This window comes from Neolamprologus multifasciatus, chromosome 3, assembly GCF_963576455.1.
Source record: "Neolamprologus multifasciatus chromosome 3, fNeoMul1.2, whole genome shotgun sequence".
Lineage (NCBI taxonomy): Eukaryota > Metazoa > Chordata > Actinopteri > Cichliformes > Cichlidae > Neolamprologus > Neolamprologus multifasciatus.
The window spans coordinates 7,150,197-7,169,493 of NC_140441.1; the positions used below are offsets into that span (position 1 = coordinate 7,150,197).

General features: G+C 41.9%; 1 protein-coding gene and 1 long non-coding RNA gene across 2 annotated transcripts; one reads left to right on the plus strand and one right to left on the minus strand.

Moving 5' to 3' along the window:
• Positions 1-7,420: 7,420 nt before the first annotated feature.
• LOC146521329 (nuclear factor 7, ovary-like) lies at positions 7,421-9,588 on the minus strand. The gene is made up of 2 exons (XM_085155042.1): positions 9,369-9,588; positions 7,421-9,267 (listed from the first exon to the last, which is right to left on the minus strand). Exon 2 carries the CDS (start codon positions 9,248-9,250, stop codon positions 7,871-7,873), a length of 1,380 nt encoding a protein of 459 aa, XP_085011168.1. The 5' UTR covers positions 9,251-9,267; positions 9,369-9,588; the 3' UTR covers positions 7,421-7,870.
• A 531-nt stretch (positions 9,589-10,119) lies between these two features.
• Positions 10,120-10,821, plus strand: LOC146521330 (uncharacterized). Its single transcript, XR_014873415.1, has 2 exons — positions 10,120-10,590; positions 10,689-10,821. It is a non-coding gene; the product is annotated as an uncharacterized LOC146521330 (long non-coding RNA).
• Positions 10,822-19,297: the final 8,476 nt, after the last annotated feature.

Here is a 19,297-nt window from a genome sequence, read left to right on the forward strand (position 1 = left end):
TTCGAACTCCTGTCTCCATCCAGAGCCTGCATCCTTGGAACTTCCTAGAAACAAAACCTGTGTGTTAACCTGAACTTCACATTTCATACTCAGTTTTCCCCACTTATGATCCAATCTGTGTTATAAGAAAGAAAACAGAACAGTTATCAGTCATGTGTTTAACCTTAGTCCAGTCTTTATCGCAGTGTCCAGTCGGTCCAACTTTAGTCCACATCGTCCGTCCAGTCACCGTCCATTTACACACATTCATTCACACGCATTCACACGAGATATTGCTGATAGTGGAGACTCCCGCGCAAATAATCAGATTCTCCACCCTCAGCAACATGAGCTCATTCATTTGTTTTATTTTGTTTTAGGAAAATAGTTCTTTATGCTTTTGGACTGGGTTGGCTTGCGGCAATCCTTTTAGTCAGAGACTTTCAATCTGATCAGGTCCCCACAGGTAGCCTTCTCCTCAGCCAGTTGTAATCTGGAAAGCCCACCTTATGTTTGTTCTCCCGGAAATTTTTACAGCGCTGTCATTTACTCTTGCAGGCCTGCTTAGAACAAAAATGAGAAAAAAGAGAGCTGATGATTAGCTCATCAAAGCACAAAACAAAATCACCTGCCAGGTTTTCTCTAAGTGCTCTGTTACAAAAATAATGGGCCCCTCTTAGACATGTCCACGTCCAATAAAACTCCCTCTATTAAAATAAGAAGAACACCCAAAGCAAACTAACCGAATCAACCCATCACAACAACAACCTCAAAAATCTTAAACACACAAAAGTTTTGCCACAAGTTCTTCAGGGTCCTAGCACTCCGAAGTCAACTGACATAATTTCACCTGCTCAATACACAGAAAATCTTGTTAAACGCCACACAACTTGTACACCATCATCACTAAATTCTAAATTTTCTTTTCTAAAAACTACTACACACTAAGCGATTTGGACAAGATGATAAACAGACTCACACGCTCAACATGCTGTCTAGTCTTCATGAGCTCTCTTGTATTTCTAAGGTTAATGCATTTTCTTTTTGCAGTGTTTCAGACTCCTTTACAATTTTCCACTAAAACAGTCAGTTTTCTCTTTCCCAAATTTGCTAACCCAAATTTTGATTCCCCACCTTAACAGCATTCCTTGTCCTCAGCCAGGAGTTAGCTTGCTTGTGAGGTTCAGGGACACATGGCGCTGTAAACACTTCAACCAAAAACTTGGCCTGAACGTTTCTAATAATGTTAACCTATAACTTTCTACCGACCGCTGCATGTGGAAAATTGATCCAGGTCTGCTTGCACCTAGAGATAACAAACTGAGACATTTTCATTATCATCATCAGTGCTTAAACGACCCGCTTCTCTCTCTCCGGTCAGAAATACCAATTTATGTCATGTATGTAAGTGTAAGCTGCTTCTTCATTGCATTTATGTTTTGTGGTGATATTAATTGAGTGTAAGCTGCTTCTTCATTGCATTTATGTTATGTGGTAATATTAATTGAGTGTAAGCTGCTTCTTCATTGCATTTATGTTATGTGGTGATATTAATTGAATGTAAGCTGCTTCTTCATTGCATAGGTATTTTTATAATCAGGTGTAATTCATGCCTCTTTGCACTGAGCTGTGGATTCAAACTGTCTCACTTCTGATTCATTCCAAAAATAATTTCACACGTAACAATTTGTGTATGTGTGTTTTCTATTCATTCATGTAATCGTTAGTTCATGTATTTATTTTTCTCGGTCTTTTTCTTTTTTTTTTTCTTTTTTTTTTTGTTGTGGTGGACAATCCTAAACCTCCATGAGTTAGCTTCCATTTTCGATCCAATTATATCCTGTACTCTCGCACTCAAACTCATCCAGGCTTGACCTCTGACTGGTCCCTGTCCCGCTTCTCACAGTGTCCTGTTTGGCCTTCAAATCTCCAGGAAACACAGGCTCAACTCAGCTGTTTTCTTCTTCACTGTTTCTTCTCTGTTAATCTTTCAGTCTTTTCTTGTAGGTTAACTCCCAGCATGGCAAATATCCAGTGCCTTCAAACAGTCATGTCACTTGTCTGGTTTCCAGCTTATAATTCAAAGCTCATGTTCCATCAGTGGTATTCATACATGCTGTTGCTTGACCCTTCCGTGTTATAGGTCAGTTGCACTGTCTTTTGCCTGCTGTTAACTCTTCAAGTCCACAATGTTCTGTCTGTCTTCTGTCTTCATCAGGAGATCGACTGTCCTTTAAGCTTTTTCTTAGGGTGGGGACAGAATGAGAGGTCAAGCTGTAAAGTTTTTAAGCCAAAGGCTGGCCTGTTTGTCGTCCCAATTTTGTTAATCTATCCTTTTGCCGCTGTACTCATGTTTTCAGGTTGAGGAGACTCCACCTGTATTAACACACTAAAACATGTAATTAATATCATTTTATTACTTTTTCTTAAGACATTCAGTCTCTAATTCCTCTGTTTTCATGTTGCAATGTAACAACATAATCAGACTTCCTGTTTGACACACACACACACACCCTGCAGTTTGCCTACGCACACACTTTTCTCTCAGACTTCCTCTTTCTCCCACACTCTGCTATGTACCTACACCGTGTTATTATTATTTATTTATTATTTTGTACAAATCACACAGAATCACTCAAATCCAGTACTCACAACATTCACACACTTAGAATCACTCAAAATACGCTTTCTTAAGAGTATTTTATGAAACATGCTGTTCAGAATCAGAAAGAGGAAGTAGACAACACCCAGTAACTGCGTATGTCCTCTTAAAAGAGAAGAGAAATAAACACATATGGGACAATTCTCCCCAAATGAGACAAAATGTGACCTTAAATGTCCTTTTCTAAGTCATGTTCTTCTCTACACACAACTCTTGGCCTCCAGGGCATAAAACTTTGAATATAATCTTTTACTTTACCAGAACTAGACCTAATCTAAATCCTGTCTCATTCACGGCTGAAGTTCTAGTTCAATGAACACATGTGTCGCATTTTAAAATTAAAACAGGAAGTAACTCACACCCAAGAACCGTGTGTGTAACATTTGGACTTATAACTCTGATATAAGTCCACACAGTGCTCCAAGCACAGAGAAAATTCAACCTCAGTGCTTCAGAATTCTCCTCAAAATTCAGAAACTGTTTCTGTCATTTATCTGCCCAAGAACTTCATCACATGGACCTCGCCGGGTCCAGTAATCTTCAGCACATGTATATCACTGCAGCCAGTGAACAGTTTCTTGTCTCAGTGTCTCCAGTATTAACTTATCAGATGGACCGCAGCCGATCCATCAATATCAACACAATTGTGTCCACATGTACACAACTTATTCTTCACTTGTATCACAGCACATCTAGTAATATCTTCAGAATTACTTCAATATGGTAAACATTGATTTTCCTTTAAAATCAATTTACCATTAGAACTCAAGATCACAGCTGACTCGATTCTCTGAAATCCTGAGTCAGTTAAACACCTTGTCCAGCTCAAGGTGTCCTTTTCATCAAACTCATCGGAAGTAGACAGCGCCCAATTTAACTGCGCATGTTGTTACTCAATAACACACATACCAGGCAATTCTTCCTGGATCATTTATCAACATTTAAACCAACACAGTCCGCATTGATTATTCTTCTGGACCTCAGCGGATCCACCAAAATTCATGTAAGTATATCAACCATTCACCGATTTATTTCTTTTCCTCAGACCACGCCGGATCTGTTAATATCAACAACGCTGCAAAATTGTACAGCTGATTCTTCCCGTCAGACCACGCCGGATCTGTTACTTCAGCACAATAAACACTGATTTTCCTTCAAAATCAATTTACCAAGAGCCACAAAACCATTTCTGACTCGATTTTCTGAAATTCTGTGTCACTTAAACATCCTGACAGCACCAGGTCTTTTCTGTCGGACTTCCTCGTCCGAAATTACTCTTTTTACTCACAAATAAGTGTCTCCCAAAATGATCCTCTGATCATAACCTATTTTTAAACCAAGGTCCCAAGTCTTGGTAGATGGTCAATCTCCAATACGGCCACGCCGGACCAACTACTGGACGTCTCCAGTAGGGAGGAAGTTTGCACTTCTGAACTTGACACTTATTAAACCATAAACTGACTCATAAACTATGATCCTGTGTTTTCCTAAATACACACTGGTCTCTTTTCTCTTTTATCATAACATCTCATGTTACTTTTATCTCAGTACTGTCTTTTCTCACAGTTTCATTATCCTTACTTCAAAGCTTCTCATTACTTCAAAGTTTTACTTTATTCTCAACAATTCAGTTTTACCACTACTGAGCCAATTTAATAGTTAAGATCATCTACTCAGCGAACAGATAATTTAGAATTCAGCCAATTTGCACAAATTTGCTTATTGAACAGGTTTGTGCCTACCTTTAAATCTTTTTAGACCGGTCTCCTGTTCGCCTCATATCAGATCCAACCTTCAGCCACATTTGTTCTCTCTGTTGCATGACGAACCAGGCGGAAACACCAAATATTAAACCCCGATTCTTTTGTCCCCATGACAGAACAGAGAAAACCGACTCATAGTGTGTTAAAATATTGATATTTCTTTTATTCATTCATCTTCCGGAAGAGAGAGACCTCTGCACAGCTCAAACGCCAGTTGCAAGAGCTCTCTAACATTAGAATCATAAACTGTGGCTCATATAGGTTTTATTTTGGTACTTTACACGTCACACATTCTCAAACATTGCTTATATGGCAAGTTCCTTGTTAGGTTTTGTATTGTTGATTGTCATTTATGCTTAGAAATATTTAACCATTTAACCATATATGCTTAGAGGTGTATAATCAATTGTGTAGTGATAGGATGTGTGATCTTTAGCAGGCTACAAAGGCTTGGTGTGCATTCAGAGTGTTCTGGAATCCACACCAACATCCTGGGAGCATGGGAAGAGGTCGTACCTTGTTTTATTGTTTTATGGTAGGATAAACGTGGCTATATCTGTTTTAGGCTAAGTGCCTTTTGTTTAGATTAACTGTTGGACTTCCAGACCAGCAGGTTTAGGGAAGTCATTTATGGGGTCGCACTCTGACCCCACACACACACACACACACACGCACAGGCAAGGTACTCTTTGTTTGTATGTAGACGTCGTATGTTAATGAACCTCTGCATATTCATGTAACCTCAATAAAAGAGCAGTGTTACGGGGGAGCGGACGAGAGCAACTGGGGTCAAGTGAAGGAACGGCGTTTGTCCGGTTCTCTCCCGTGCACGAGAAACATGAAGACCTTTGCCTACTCGTGTATTGCTTGCTGTGTAATTGTATTGTCTTCAATGTTCCAGCGAATAGGTTTAAGCTACAAACCTATTACATGCGTCACTGCAAACCATGCGAGATGGCTGAGTCCACTCAGATGTCACAGAAGTAAATACAGGTAAAGGGTGCTGATCCACACAGACATCACATCTGTACTTCCTTCCTGAATTGAGAATATAAAGTAGATTATGGGGCGATTTGAGCCCAAATTTGTTCCACAGCGGTCAGGGTAACCTTATTAGAAAAGAAGGTAAGCGAGGACAGAGCTCACCTGAAGAGGCCAAATCCACGACACAGACAAACAACAGAGGCAGGCAGAAACACGCTGATGTTAACAGAGTCATTATGGTGCAGGTATAAACGGAGAAAAACTAACGGACACACGCCGACTCATCGGTGTACTTTCGATTAGTTTAACGCCGCCTTCCAATGACATCACTGCCGACAAAATAAGAAAAAAACATCGTTCTTGTCACAGGTCTGTGCTGTGAGGCAGCATTTTGGCTTATTCGGATAACTTCAGGGCTAACTTTGGGGTTTACTACAAAGGGATTCACTCCTTACCTGGGTGCATTACCATGGTAACTTATGATGTGCAGGTTTGCAATCACCTCCCGCTGACCAATCAAATCTTCAGAAAATAGTCTTACTAGGTAATGAACCATGCTCCCAGTGTGGAGCTGCACACTTTATTTTTCTGAGCAGCTTGGAAGTCGAAGAAGTTTTGCTTGAAATTTCTATTCTACAGAGAAGAAAGCTAACAAAGAAACTCATGAGAAACAAACGCCACAGAAAGAGAAACAAAGCAAGTAAGTGATGATTTTTAAACTTTACTTTTATTCCTGTATAACAGCTGATTGTTCTGTAAATAGTTTGAAATGTTTGTTTAAAAAACTGCTTTGGATGCATTTAAAAAGAAATAGCTGCAAAAAACTTTGTTTGCCAAACTCAGCTACTTTTTTGAAGAAGTAATTATATAATTAATTGCTCAACATTGGTCTTTATTTACTGTGTTTTGCAGAAGATTAAAGTGTTCTTACTGACACAGGTAGGATGGTCAGGCGTCCTCTGTTCCTTCACCGTTCATGAACTGTCACTTATAAAATGCTGCCAAACATCAACTACACTCAATAACTAAACGTGTGCAGGTTAAAGTGATGGACGCCCAGATCTGCACTCCAAATACAAACAGACTAAAGGTGTTTCCTTCAGAAACAAAGATGATATTTACAAAGATCTCACAGGTAAATTGTGAGCGATCACAGCAGCATCTCATCCTGACTAACAGCTTTTAGATGCAGGGAGAGCGTCGTGGTTCAGAGGTGGTTCAGCAGATGATGAAGGCCTTTCTGTTGCATTGTGTAGTGCTGTGGATGCCATGATGGTTGACTGGGTCTGCTTCTACTGAACTCACAAACACTTCTGAGGTATTTACACCTGAAGCCTCATTTAATGTGAGTCAGAAACAAACGGCTCACCTGTGATTAATGGATGTTTCCCTGCATTTATATTTTCACACAGTTTATTTCTTACAGCAGGAAAACTGAACAGAATGTATGTAAGAGGTTAGAGTGAGGATGACGTCACTTCATACAGAAAATACATGTTTGTCTGTTTTGATGATGAAGGACTTCTTTAGCTCTGTAAACAGCTACACTTGAGAGGACAGAGGTGATTTCATGGATAAATAACAAGGTGTTTATCAGCTTTCATCATCGCAGTGCAGACGTGACGTCAGATCTATCAAAGTGAAGGCCGTCTCTCTGATGACGTCACAGAGCAGAGTCGTTCTGTCCAATCAAGGATCTCAGATCAGCTGCTGCCATCTTGTGGCCACAGTTGGTTACTGTCTCTGAAAGTTGTCTCATGTTTCCTGTTTTCCTGTTAACAAAGGCTGGAGCTCATCATGCTGAGAGGGCAGCAGCATTTTTTGGCTCTTCACACATGTTCATTATATTCTGATGATCCTGGATGGAGACAAACTACAGATAAGTGTGTTCAGCCCAACTAGTTGATCTCATTACAGCAGTTTGATGTTTCCCTTTGAATCCCCCTGAAGATCCTGACAGTGAAGCACGTACATAATACTCCAGCCTTTCAACTCTGAGCTTATTTAGTTCTATTAATACACTGAAATCTCATTTGTGTCATGAAGAAAGTCTTTAATCAAACAGAATTCAAAGATCAGAAACATTTCATATATGGAGTTAAACATGAATCATTGTTTCAACAATAGATTTATTGTTGTCATAAACAGACAAGAAGACAACAACAAACTGCTCCTCCCATTCAACACATGTCAGTCCATATCCCAGCAAACGAAATCATCTCCATTTACACATCAAATAGAAACATGAATCACTTGTAATGATTAGAAACTTGATAGAATTTCAAATCTAGTTTGGGGAGTCATTCAGTGAGAAACAGTGAAATGATTTTCCATGTGAAAAGGTGGACAGCAGAAACAGAAAGAAACAGTGAGAACTAAAAGAGAAACAAAGAGCTTTGGAACAACGAGGCAGCAGGAGGACAGCTGCAGTTTAACAGCTTCAATTCACTGACAGGAAACAACATTAGAAATATCATCATCCTCAACTCATCTGCTGCACTGACACTGACACCTTCAACGGACACACCTTTGCTTTACCACCAGTTAAAATGAATGGAAACATCCTGTGAGTGAAAGTGTGTGTGAAGGTGTGTATGTGTGTGTTAGTATCAGGATCAGAGAACGACAGCTTTCCTCTGTTCCAGTCCAGATTCACTCTGATCCTCTGGAGCTTCTTCTGGACTGAGAGAGCAGTTGATGTTGAGTCTGCTGAGTATTCACCTCTATAGAACCGTATTCCCCATAATCCAGACTCTATGTTTTCCTTCCTCTGCAAAGACTCTGCTAACACACCCAGTCTCCACCATGTACTGTCTCCAACATCAACATCCCAGCTGTGAGTCCCTGAGTTAAAGCCCTCAGAGCCCAGGACAGAGTAGAACCAATCAAACCTCTCTGGATTATCAGGAAGCTGCTGCCTCTCTCCTCCTCTCACACTGGTCAGATCTTCAGACAGGATGAAGTTTGGACCAGCAGTGTTTGGGTCCAGAATGAGAGGAGTGTAGGAGACCATGTCCTTCATGTTGTTCCAGATGTTGAAAGTCAGGTTGCCCAGGTGTTTGGCCTGGTCTATCAGAGCTCCTGAGGGCAGCTGTGGATCATCCAGCAGGGGGCAGCGCTGGACTCTTTCCACTGCAGCCTTGTAGTTGTGCAGGAATGAGACGTCTTCAGCTCTCAGCTCCTCCTCTGTGGCTCTGACTGTGTCTGAAAGAGCTGCTATCTCTCTGCTCAGAGCCTCCATCTTCTCCTTCATCATCCCACTCTTCTGCTCCTCTTCCTCCCTCAGTGCAGCCAGCCTGGCCTCCTCTTCCTCTGCTAGAAACTGGTGAAGCTTCTTAAACTGCTCCTTAATCTGCCTCTCTGTGTGTCGGGCCTGGACCTTAATGTGTTCTGCTGTTTGATCAAACTCCACTTGAACTTCTTCACAAACCTTTAACTTCTTCTTTAAGGGCTCCAGAGTTTCCTGAAGTTCCTTCTTGTGTTGTTGTGCAGCTTCATCGATGGGTCTGAATCTGTGCTTGGTGTGTTTTTCTGAGTCTCTGCAGATGTGACACACTGGCTGCTGATGGTCCAGACAGAAGAGTTTGAGTTTCTCAGAGTGCAGACTGCAGAGAGCCTCTGAAGCTCTCTGATCTCTCTCCTGTAAGAACGACTCACACAGGTTCTTTAAAGCCAGACATAAAGGTGGTTTTTCCTTTGAAGATCTTCTCTTACAAACTGGACACTCGTGTGTTGGTCTCTCTCTCCACCATCTCTTCAGACAGTCTTTACAGAAGCTGTGGCTACATGACAGAATAACAGGATCTCTGAAGACCTCCTGACAGACCGGACAGCAGAGATCCTCCTCTGATCTGGAAGCCATTGAGTCTGTGAGTGAAGCTGAAAACAGCAGACAGGAAGTACAGTCAGTCCTGGCTCCCCTCCCTCCTCTACCACCTTCACTGAAACTTCCTTTGAGTCGTGTTTTTGCTCAAACTCACATTCAGTGTGTGGAGCGTCAGCAGCTTGAAGCAGCAGTGTTGGAGTTTTCCACTTTTCTCTCCTGTAGCTGGACTCACTCAGAGGAAGCTGCTAGTTTGGTCCAACGATAAGTGTGAGTCTCAGAAGAATCAGTGGTGTTATTTCCTGTAACTAAGGGTGTGTTTCACTCCAAAGTTCAGACATTAACCTGCCAGAAGTTGTAAAAGTTACTGATAAAGAGCTTTTCTCTCATTTAACATGCAGGTCAGAGCATGAAAGCTGTGATGCAGCAGTTTGAGAGAAATTGCTGCTGACATAAAATATTTTTTGTGGTTTTACAAAATATATAAAAGAGCAGAAAGAAAAGAAATAAGTGTAAAGAGTGCAGCAAAATGCATGTTTTAGTGTGAGTTGGTTCATCTGATCTGGTTGTGTAAAAGTCACTGCATGACACTGAGTGTTACTTTTGTGTTACTGACACTCATCTCTGACATCTCTTTCTCTTACTTTCTTTTTTCTGTTCTTTAGTCAAAAATCTTTCAAAGAAATAATGAATTCTCCACACGTGTTTGAAGGTTGCTGATACGTTCATCTAGCACAGACCTATTGCTGGAACGCCAAGACAATTCTACTACAATGGCAAAAACAAGACGCAAGTCACCAGAGCTCTTTGTGTTGCTCGTGCATGAGGGAGAGAACTGTGACGAGCATCGTTCCCTCCAAGTAAGCAAATGAATGTTAATAGTCAAACATAGAAATTAAAATTTGCAAAATCATTCCAGCTTTGTGGTGCATCTCCTCCAGGTGTGTAAATCACACATGCAGAGTGGTTTGAGTTCCTCAGAGCTTCATAAATGTCTCTTCCAGTTGTTTCTATCACTGTCCATATGACCAGAGTCCAAATGTATGCAGACATGGGTATAACAAACATACCAGTTAGTTTTGCTGTTTGTCAATGTGGCTTTCAGTTCTCTTCAAGGCTGCAGGCCTTTGTCAGCACTCCTGTTTTATGGCCTCTATCAACCCTCATCACCTCATTTCATGCATTCTTCCTGTGGGGGGATACTTATGACTCCTCTATTGTCCTTTCGTCTCTGCACAAAACCTTTTTTGGAAAGGGTATTGGATTCAATTCTTTTACTGCTGTTATAACCCCACCTGTTGAGTCACTTCAGCAGTCTTGTTCATGATGCAAATGACAACAACAATGACACAAAGGAAGACCCTCTTCAGAGTGTCAAAGTATGCATAGCACAGTGACACAGCATTAGGTGATGTTCATAGGAAATTGCTGTCAGTCATTCCCCGTCACCACCATAGCTTCTGGTTTCTGTTCACAGAATAATGATGCCATCCTTGAACTTCCTCTCTGCACGGTCGATTGGAGCTTGGAACGCTCCCCTCATCCTTCAGATCTCCATCTGTTGTCCACAATCTCCTCGTGATTACCTCTGGAAAGCCCCGTGGCACAGCTTTCCTTCCAATGCAGCTTTATGGTCATTGCTGTGGTTCCAGAATCTTCTCATGATGACCAGTAGGTCCCCAAACAGCATGACCTTTGACCTCAACACCTGCCTGGGCTGTCAGCTATGGTCCCTACTTCTCGCTGGGTCTCTGAAGATTTCTCAGGAGATTCCACCCTTGGGATCATTTCTTCCAGCAATGCTCTGCTGCACCTGTATCTCCTTACTAGAGGAAAAACTTCTATTTGGAAAACATGTCAACCATCATCAAACCAAATTTTCCTTTCAGTTCAGTCAACTTCACTTATCAACAAAATATAATTATTTATTATTTATTAATTATATTATTCATTTATCACGTCTTCACTTTCACTTATAGGCCATCAAAGTGTTTCTTATCTTTACCCAAATGATTGGAGCAGAACTTAAAATCTATAAGCTGTAAAAACTTTATATTTGAAGACTGAAAGAGACCCAGGAAGTGGTCACAGGACGAGGGTGACAGACTGTCTGAAGTAGTTAGAACAAGACAAGGCTGTTGGACCAGGTGTGCTTGCTTTTGAAACTGTGTCTTAATTCCACCTGTTTCACATACAAGGGTCAGTTCTACAGGCAGGAACATGGGTGTGCCGTGGGCTCCCCAGTTTCACCCATTGTGGGTAACTTGTATATGGAAGACGTGGAAAAGAGGGCTTTGCTATCCTACCCTGAAACACCACCAAGCCATTGGTTCAGGTATGTGGATGACACCTGGGTGAACACACAAACCTCCATCTCTGGTTTCTTTGACTGGAGGTTTTGATGATTTGATGCTTTCACAACACTGTATGTGATGTCACTGGTGATGTCATCTTCTCCATCTGCTGAAATGAGTTAAAGTAAACACTTTTATGATTTAAGAATCTAAATAGACCAAATTATGATGACAGAATGGAAACAAAATACCACAATGAATAAGAATGAATATGTACAAACCTTCAAGTTTCCTGTGAACACATCGTCTCACCAGCAGAACCAGTAACACCAGTAGAACCACAACATAGACTACATATAAGTAAGTAAATCTTATAAGGCTTATATGATTTACTCATGAAAGTGGCCACTTTCTCGTTACTTTCATATATTGTTTTAGTAAGTATCCAAAACATTCAAGTTTCATTATATAATTTTTCAAGAGATCTTATATCTGTTTTCACTCTTGTATGCTTTTCATACAAGTTTCACACAAGACAGATACAAACTTTATCAGATTTATATATATCTTTTCCATATGGGTAGAACTTGACTGCATGCAGAGGTGGAACCCCTAACCCTACTCAAGTAAATTTGAATAAATGTAAGTCAATGGAAGTGTTTGGAAAAATGTGCTTCTAAAAATACTTTTATTTAGTTCATTCACTCATGAGCTGCTGTAACATGAATCAAAAGGGTGATTTGACACCTCAGCATGCAGTCACGTTCTATAGAGTTTTGCTAATGACCGAATCATTTTATTCAGGTGTGTTGCAGCAGGGACGCATTCAAAAGTTTCAGGACACCGGCCCTTGAGGACTGCAGTTGGAGACCCATGCTCTTAGTGCTTCTTAGTCCTCCGGATGTTGATCCCGCTCAGTCTAAAGGTGTGCTTGCCAGGGTGGTCCTCTGGTCAAGCCCTCCCCTCAGTCACACCTGTTATTAGCAGTTCACCTCCAGATCTGTACAATTTGTAACTAACTAGGTTAAATTTAGTGCCCTGTAAAAATTGGCCCCAAGGATAATTTAAAGGATGGAGTAAGAACACTTTAAGTGATGCAATAGCAAAACACAAGTTTTACTATTACTGTTTTTACTAATAATTATGATCACATAATCAAATCACTTGAGTTATACCTATCTAATTAACCTACTCTGAACTAATGCTTCTAATGTTGATCTTGAGAGGAGAGAGGTTGAGGAGGGAATGGACACGAATGGACCAGTAACACCCAAGAGGCATCAGATGCTAATATGCAGAAACCTGATGAAGAAACTCTGGAGGAGCAATGAAATTCCTAGAAAAAACTTTTAAAAGATTTGCATAAGATGTGGCCTACTTCATATAGTGAATCATATAAGGCTTAATGACCAGACCTAATTCTTTTGAAAACCTTACATCTTTCCACAGGTCTCCACTTCATCAGACATCACCTGGACACAGAGCTGGATGAGGCCAGCACAAACAGCAGCCTAACCGACGAAGATGATGGATCCATGGGGTCAGGAAAGCCAGAAGCAGGGCTGGAGAGGTACCTTTCATGTCCATTCACTGGAGGTGTGGATCTATTGCATGGCTTTCCTCACATCAAGAAGCTGTTGATCAAAGTCAATACAGCTCTTCATGCATCTGGAGCTTGTGAAGGACTTCTCAGTCATGCAGGACTCCTGTTCACTGCTAAACAGTCACAGCTTCACAGAAAGAACCTTGAGAGCAAACGGCTGCTGAAGCTTAACCATCACCTCACTGAGTGAAGAAATGGCACATTTTTGCTAAATATGCAGAAATAAATGCACACCCATACAATTTATGGTAAACTGAGCTGCCTTGTATGAACATATGTTGAAGATGCCTCGTTCTGTTTTCTCTGAGGCTGCTGTGCCATTTGGAGCAAAAATGAATATAAAGTTTACAGCATATCTTGTCACTGGAAATTGTTTGCACTGTTTATATATTTATATTATTTACTGTAGGTATTGGTGAAAAAAGCTTGTTTGAAAAATGTTGTGAAAAACTGAAATCTGGAAATTATAATAGTTGTGCCTTATTTTGTTGATCTTTTTACATATATTCTATTTGAAAATACAAAAATTTGTATATTTATTTATTTTTGTTTGTCTGACAGCATTTATTTAAAAAATAAATCGGACATTTCAAACAGTTACTCGCTACTTGAGTAGTCTTTTCACCAAGTACTTATTTACTCTTACTCGAGTAACTTTTTTGAAGACTACTTTTCACTTTTACTTGATTAATAATATTTTAAAGTAATGCTACTCTTACTTGAGTACAATTTTTGGATACTCGACCGACCACGGGGCGATCGTGGCTCAAGAGTTGGGAGTTCGCCTTGTAATCGGAAGGTTGCTGGTTCGACCCCGACTCGGACAGTCTTGGTCGTTGTGTCCTTGGGCAAGACACTTCTCCTACCTTCGCCTACTGGTGTTGGCCAGAAGGGCCGATGGCGCGATATGGCAGCCTCGCTTCTGTCAGTCCGCCCCAGGGCAGCTGTGGCTACAACTGTAGCTTGCCTCCACCAGTGTGTGAATGTGAGAGTGAATGGGTGGATGACTGGACGTGTAAAGCGCTTTGGGGTCCCTAGGTGGGACTAGTAAAAGCGCTATACAAATAAAGGCCATTTACCATTTACCTCTGTTTAGGACCAAAATACATCAGTGACCTCCTGAACCTTCATGAACCATGATAATAATCAGAAAGTGCTGAACTCCTCTGAGCTGTTACAGGAACAGATGTTGGCAGATGTGTCAGTGACAGAGTTGCAGTTAGAGAGGTCAGCGAGCAGGATTCATGTCAGAGTTATTATAATGATGTCTGTTGGTTCACACTCACGGCTGCTTTGGACTGATTCCAGCTCAAAGAGCATCAACATGTTTTCATGTTTCCATCATGATGAGGAGCAGAAACTCTGAGGATTCTCCTGAACTCCTGACTACAGTAAGTCATCCCCCAGCTTCTGCTTTATATTCTCCATATTATTCAGTAAATAATAGATAATTATTGATAATCAGACACTTTCAGAGGGACAAAAGTAAAAAAAAATCTGTAGTTAAGAAGTACAGATACTCAAGGTGTACAAATACTCCAGTAATAGCTGAAGTACTCATTAGTAGTAATACACCTGCACTTTTTTTGCCCCCCCCCCCCCCCCCCCCCCCCCCCCACCCCCCCCCCCCCCACCCCCCTCACCCCCCACCCCACACCTCCCACCCCGTTTGGTCGGATTCGTGCGTGTGCGCATGCGCGTTCAGATGTGCTCGGCGCATGCGCGTTCAGGTGTGAAAACACACCCTCTGGGCGGTATCGACTCCTCCTAGTGGGATGGCTTAGGTTATATAGGTATAAAAGTGATCCTTTCACATTCTAAGACCATCACCGCCACGGCCTAAGGAGCACAGACACATCGCGCTAAGGACCCCGACGACTCACCGACCTAAGGAGCACAGAATACCATCTGTATCAACCATGACACCCAGCCAGGACATCGCCCATGCCACAGCCGCTCTAGGTATGTCTACAGGAGTATGCAGCCGGGGTCCTCAACGTAAAAAGCAACGCTGTGAAAATGCCGTAGATGGGACTGTATTTAAGTTAGAATATCGCGGCGCTGAAGGGTATGTGTATACCATTAAATATACCGAAGGGACAGTTGTGCTTAGTGTAGATTGTGGCGAGGGATTGTTTTGGGGGGAACCCCAAAGCATCTCTACCAAAAACTGGAAGCTCTTCCGGACCGTAGTGTGTGCGGACCTGGACAATGTGGGCTTCCCAGAGGTGTTGTATGTTTCCCAGTGGAACAGTGCATCAGGCCCTGAGCTTTACAGGGTTGAGGCTGATCGTTTCAATCGCAACCCTGAAGACTTTATTTTTCTCAGTGCTTGTGATGACAGGGATAGTCTTATTGCTTCCAGAGGGCTTGAAAACTGGAGGTTAAATCCTTACCCTCTAAACCTTGAAGAGCGCACAAGATGGTTTAAGGACTTGTTTTTTATACAGTGGTGCGACTGGAGAGGTTTGTCGCGTCTGTTTAGCCAGATTGACGACGCGATCAAGAGGGACAGACTCAACACTGCGTACGAGAGTATTAGAAAACGCCTTGTTTTTGACGATCTGGCGAGTTGTCCGAAGACTGGTTTGCCTGCTACCCTGTGCAAACCTAAAATCATAAGACCTTCCGACAACTAAACAATAAACTGGTAGGTTTAATGTGAGGGGTGTGTGTGGGGTTGCGTGTGTATCTATGTGACAAATTAAGAGCTTGTGGTTTTCATTTTACAGAGAATGACTCGCCGTCGTGGGACCTGTCAGAGTCACCATCAATAGGGCTGCTAATCCCGACCCCCCAGACTCCACCACCCTCACCATCATGCTCGCAGGACCCCCTCATATCAGACCTGTGGGAGGAAACTGTAATCGACATCAAACTCGCAACTCTCCACCTGTTGATGTTGGCGCTGAATGAGTTTCTACAAGAGACATGTTACGGATGCCAAACAGGCCACCCCAGTCAGGTGCAACACAGCTGCTTGCAGGAATTGTCTGAGTATTTCTTCGACACCTACTATGACGATGTGATGATAAGGCTCAAGACTGACCGATTCATCCCAGCCATCCAGCTGTTTGTACGCTCAAACACCACAGATGGGACTGGAACACAAATCCGCAGAGTTGCAGAACACCTCATGTGTGAACTGAGATCAGAGCGAAATATAGTATGCGCCATTAATGACAACATTGTGGACCTGCTAGAAGCAAGTACTTGCGCCCGACGTGTTAAACCAGCCATGCTCCGCATGATTGGAAACTACTGGGGTGGGAGACACCTGGTTTAATGTGTGCTGTTCAAGTATCCATTGTCTGTGATTGTGTCTGTGTGAAAATTAAATAAAAAGACGTGTTAACACCAACTTCTTAGTCATTTGTGGTTTGCACAGTCATGGAAAGCACATTGCATAAAATATATCATGATCCAGCCCATCCTGCGGGGTTGGCCAGTTTAAATAAGCTACGTATAGCGGCAGGGGAGGCATCAGGTGTAACACCTCCAATATCTCAGGTCAAACATTATTTAGAACAAGACGACACTTACACACTCCATAAACCTGTGAGGATCCATTTCCCCAGAAATAGAGTATTGGTGACAGGGATCGACAAACAGTTTCAAGCCGATCTGGTTGACATGTGTGAATATGTGTCAGATAATGATAATGTGAGATATCTGCTAACATGTATAGATGTATTCTCAAAATACGCATGGGTTAGATGCCTAACAAACAAGACAGCGAATGTTGTATCAGCTGCTTTTGAGGATATACTTAGTGAGGGTAGGATCCCTGTGAAACTACAAACAGATGAAGGCAAAGAGTTTTATAATACAACCTTTAAACACCTAATGGAGCGATATAATATCAAACATTTCTCAACAGCTAGCGAGGTTAAATGCAGTATTGTCGAGAGATTCAATCGTAGCTTCAAGGGTAGAATGTGGAAGTACTTAACATCAGCCAACTCCCGGAGATATGTAGATGTCATACCAGATCTCACACAAGCATATAACAATGCTTATCACAGATCTATCCAAATGGCTCCGGCAGAGGTGAATAAGGATAATGAGAAGTCGGTGTTTAACGCGCTGTACAAAACGAGGCCTCAGAGGGAACTGTGCTTTAAATTTAATATTGGCGACACTGTACGAATATCAAAACTGAGAGGAAAGTTTCGAAAAGGATACGAGCAGACCTACACCGATGAGATTTTCACAGTCAAGGAACGTATAGGGAGACAGCCCCCAGTGTACAGACTAGCGGATCTAGCTGGAGAGGTATTGAAAGGGTCATTTTATGAGCCTGAGATACAACGTGTGGTTGTTGATGAAAACAAAACATTTAAAATTGAAAACATATTGGCTAGAAAAAAAGTGGGTCGGAAAAAGCATGTGCTAGTGAAATGGCTAGGATGGCCCGACAGCTTTAATTCGTGGATTCCAGAAAAAGACATCGTTGAGGCGTAATTAACTCAGATGACGCAGCTCTACACACATTCATTCAACACTGAGCATAGACGGAGAAAGCATGAATAAAAAGAACAACAACAATGCAGGCTTCTATGTAAGCCTCTTCTCGAATGCTTCGGCGCATGTTTACCCGGGTAATAAGATATCTAATTTTAGAACAAAGCTAGCAAAACCTATCGTTTTGGATCAGCCGTATGAGGTTGCTGTTATAGAGATACAGTACCCACGCATATGGATGTCTTTTCCACAATCAGATTCGCAAGTGGAAATTCATGACCCAGTCAAAGATGGAACCATCGCCGTAACCATGATCGAACTGTCTGTGGGTCATTATGCATCTGTGGAACAGATAATAAAAGAATTTAATTTTAAATGTCAGCAGTACCAAACCACTGGAGACCTTAAAATGCAATACAACACAGTTACTAACCATGCCTGTGTTATGGGACCTAGGGGCACTATTCTCACATTTAGAGGGAGACTGGCGGAAATCCTAGGATTCGAAACAGGAGAGCCGTTTGTACTTCATTATAAAAACACATATGCCCCGCACCCCGCAGACATATACGGGGGAAAATATAACATCTTTATTTATGCAGATATCGTTGATTACCAGCTTGTGGGTGACGCCCACGCGAGGCTATTAAGAGCTATAAATATCACGGACGATGACCGCCGCTTGCCTATTCTACAATTTGACAGCCCACACTACACACCTGTGTCAAAGACATTGATCGACGACATAGAAATTGATTTGAAAGACGATCGAAATCAACACATACCCTTTTTATACGGCAAGGTGTTTGTCAAGTTACACTTCCGACCGATAACCCACCATTTTTGAAAAAAAAGGATGGCCGTCTACAACACTGATGACTCAAAATATGTAAAATACTACTTATCACAGGCTGGTGGAGAGCTCGGAGGGTATGTTGGGACCAGTACGCAATATGGGTCAGGGCTGGGTGGTTTGTTCCGCAGCTTGTTTAGATTTGCTGTACCACTGTTTAAAAAAGGAGTTAGCATAGTCAAACCACACCTAAAAACAGCCGCATCGGGCATAGTGTCTGATGTCATAACCAACATAACCAGACCCTCAACCACTAAGCAGGACGGTAGCGGATTGTATGTGTATACGCCCAGACCATCTAAGACCCCACCCCCAGGGCAACCGTTGTCTAAAAAGCGTAAAACCACAAAACCTAGCAGGAGAGCTAGCAAACGGACACCGTCACGCAGAGTGAAAAGACCCAGAACCAGTCGTTCTAAAACTGCAGAGTTTGACATATTCTAAATGGCACTGTTACACAGTCATTCTGGAGAATGTGTAAAAACAGAGCTGGACCTGTTTACTGTTCCCTACACACAGACTAGCATTGAGAAAAGTACATTTATCGAAATCCCACCTGTATCTGCAATCACTGATGGAGGGCCGATCGAGTTTTACATCTCATCGTCCGGTGAAGATTACCTGGATCTAAATGACTCATATATCTACACACGTGTGAGAATCACAAACGCTGATGGCTCAAACCTGGCTAGGGACGCTAATGTAGGATTTATTAATTATCCTGGATGCAGCATATTTAGTCAAGTTGATGTTAATTTGGGAGACCGCCTCATTAGTCAATCATCCAACACATATCCATACAGAGGTGTGATAGAATGTCTTATCAATTATAATAAGGACACTTTAGACACACAGTTCAGCACCGGGTTATT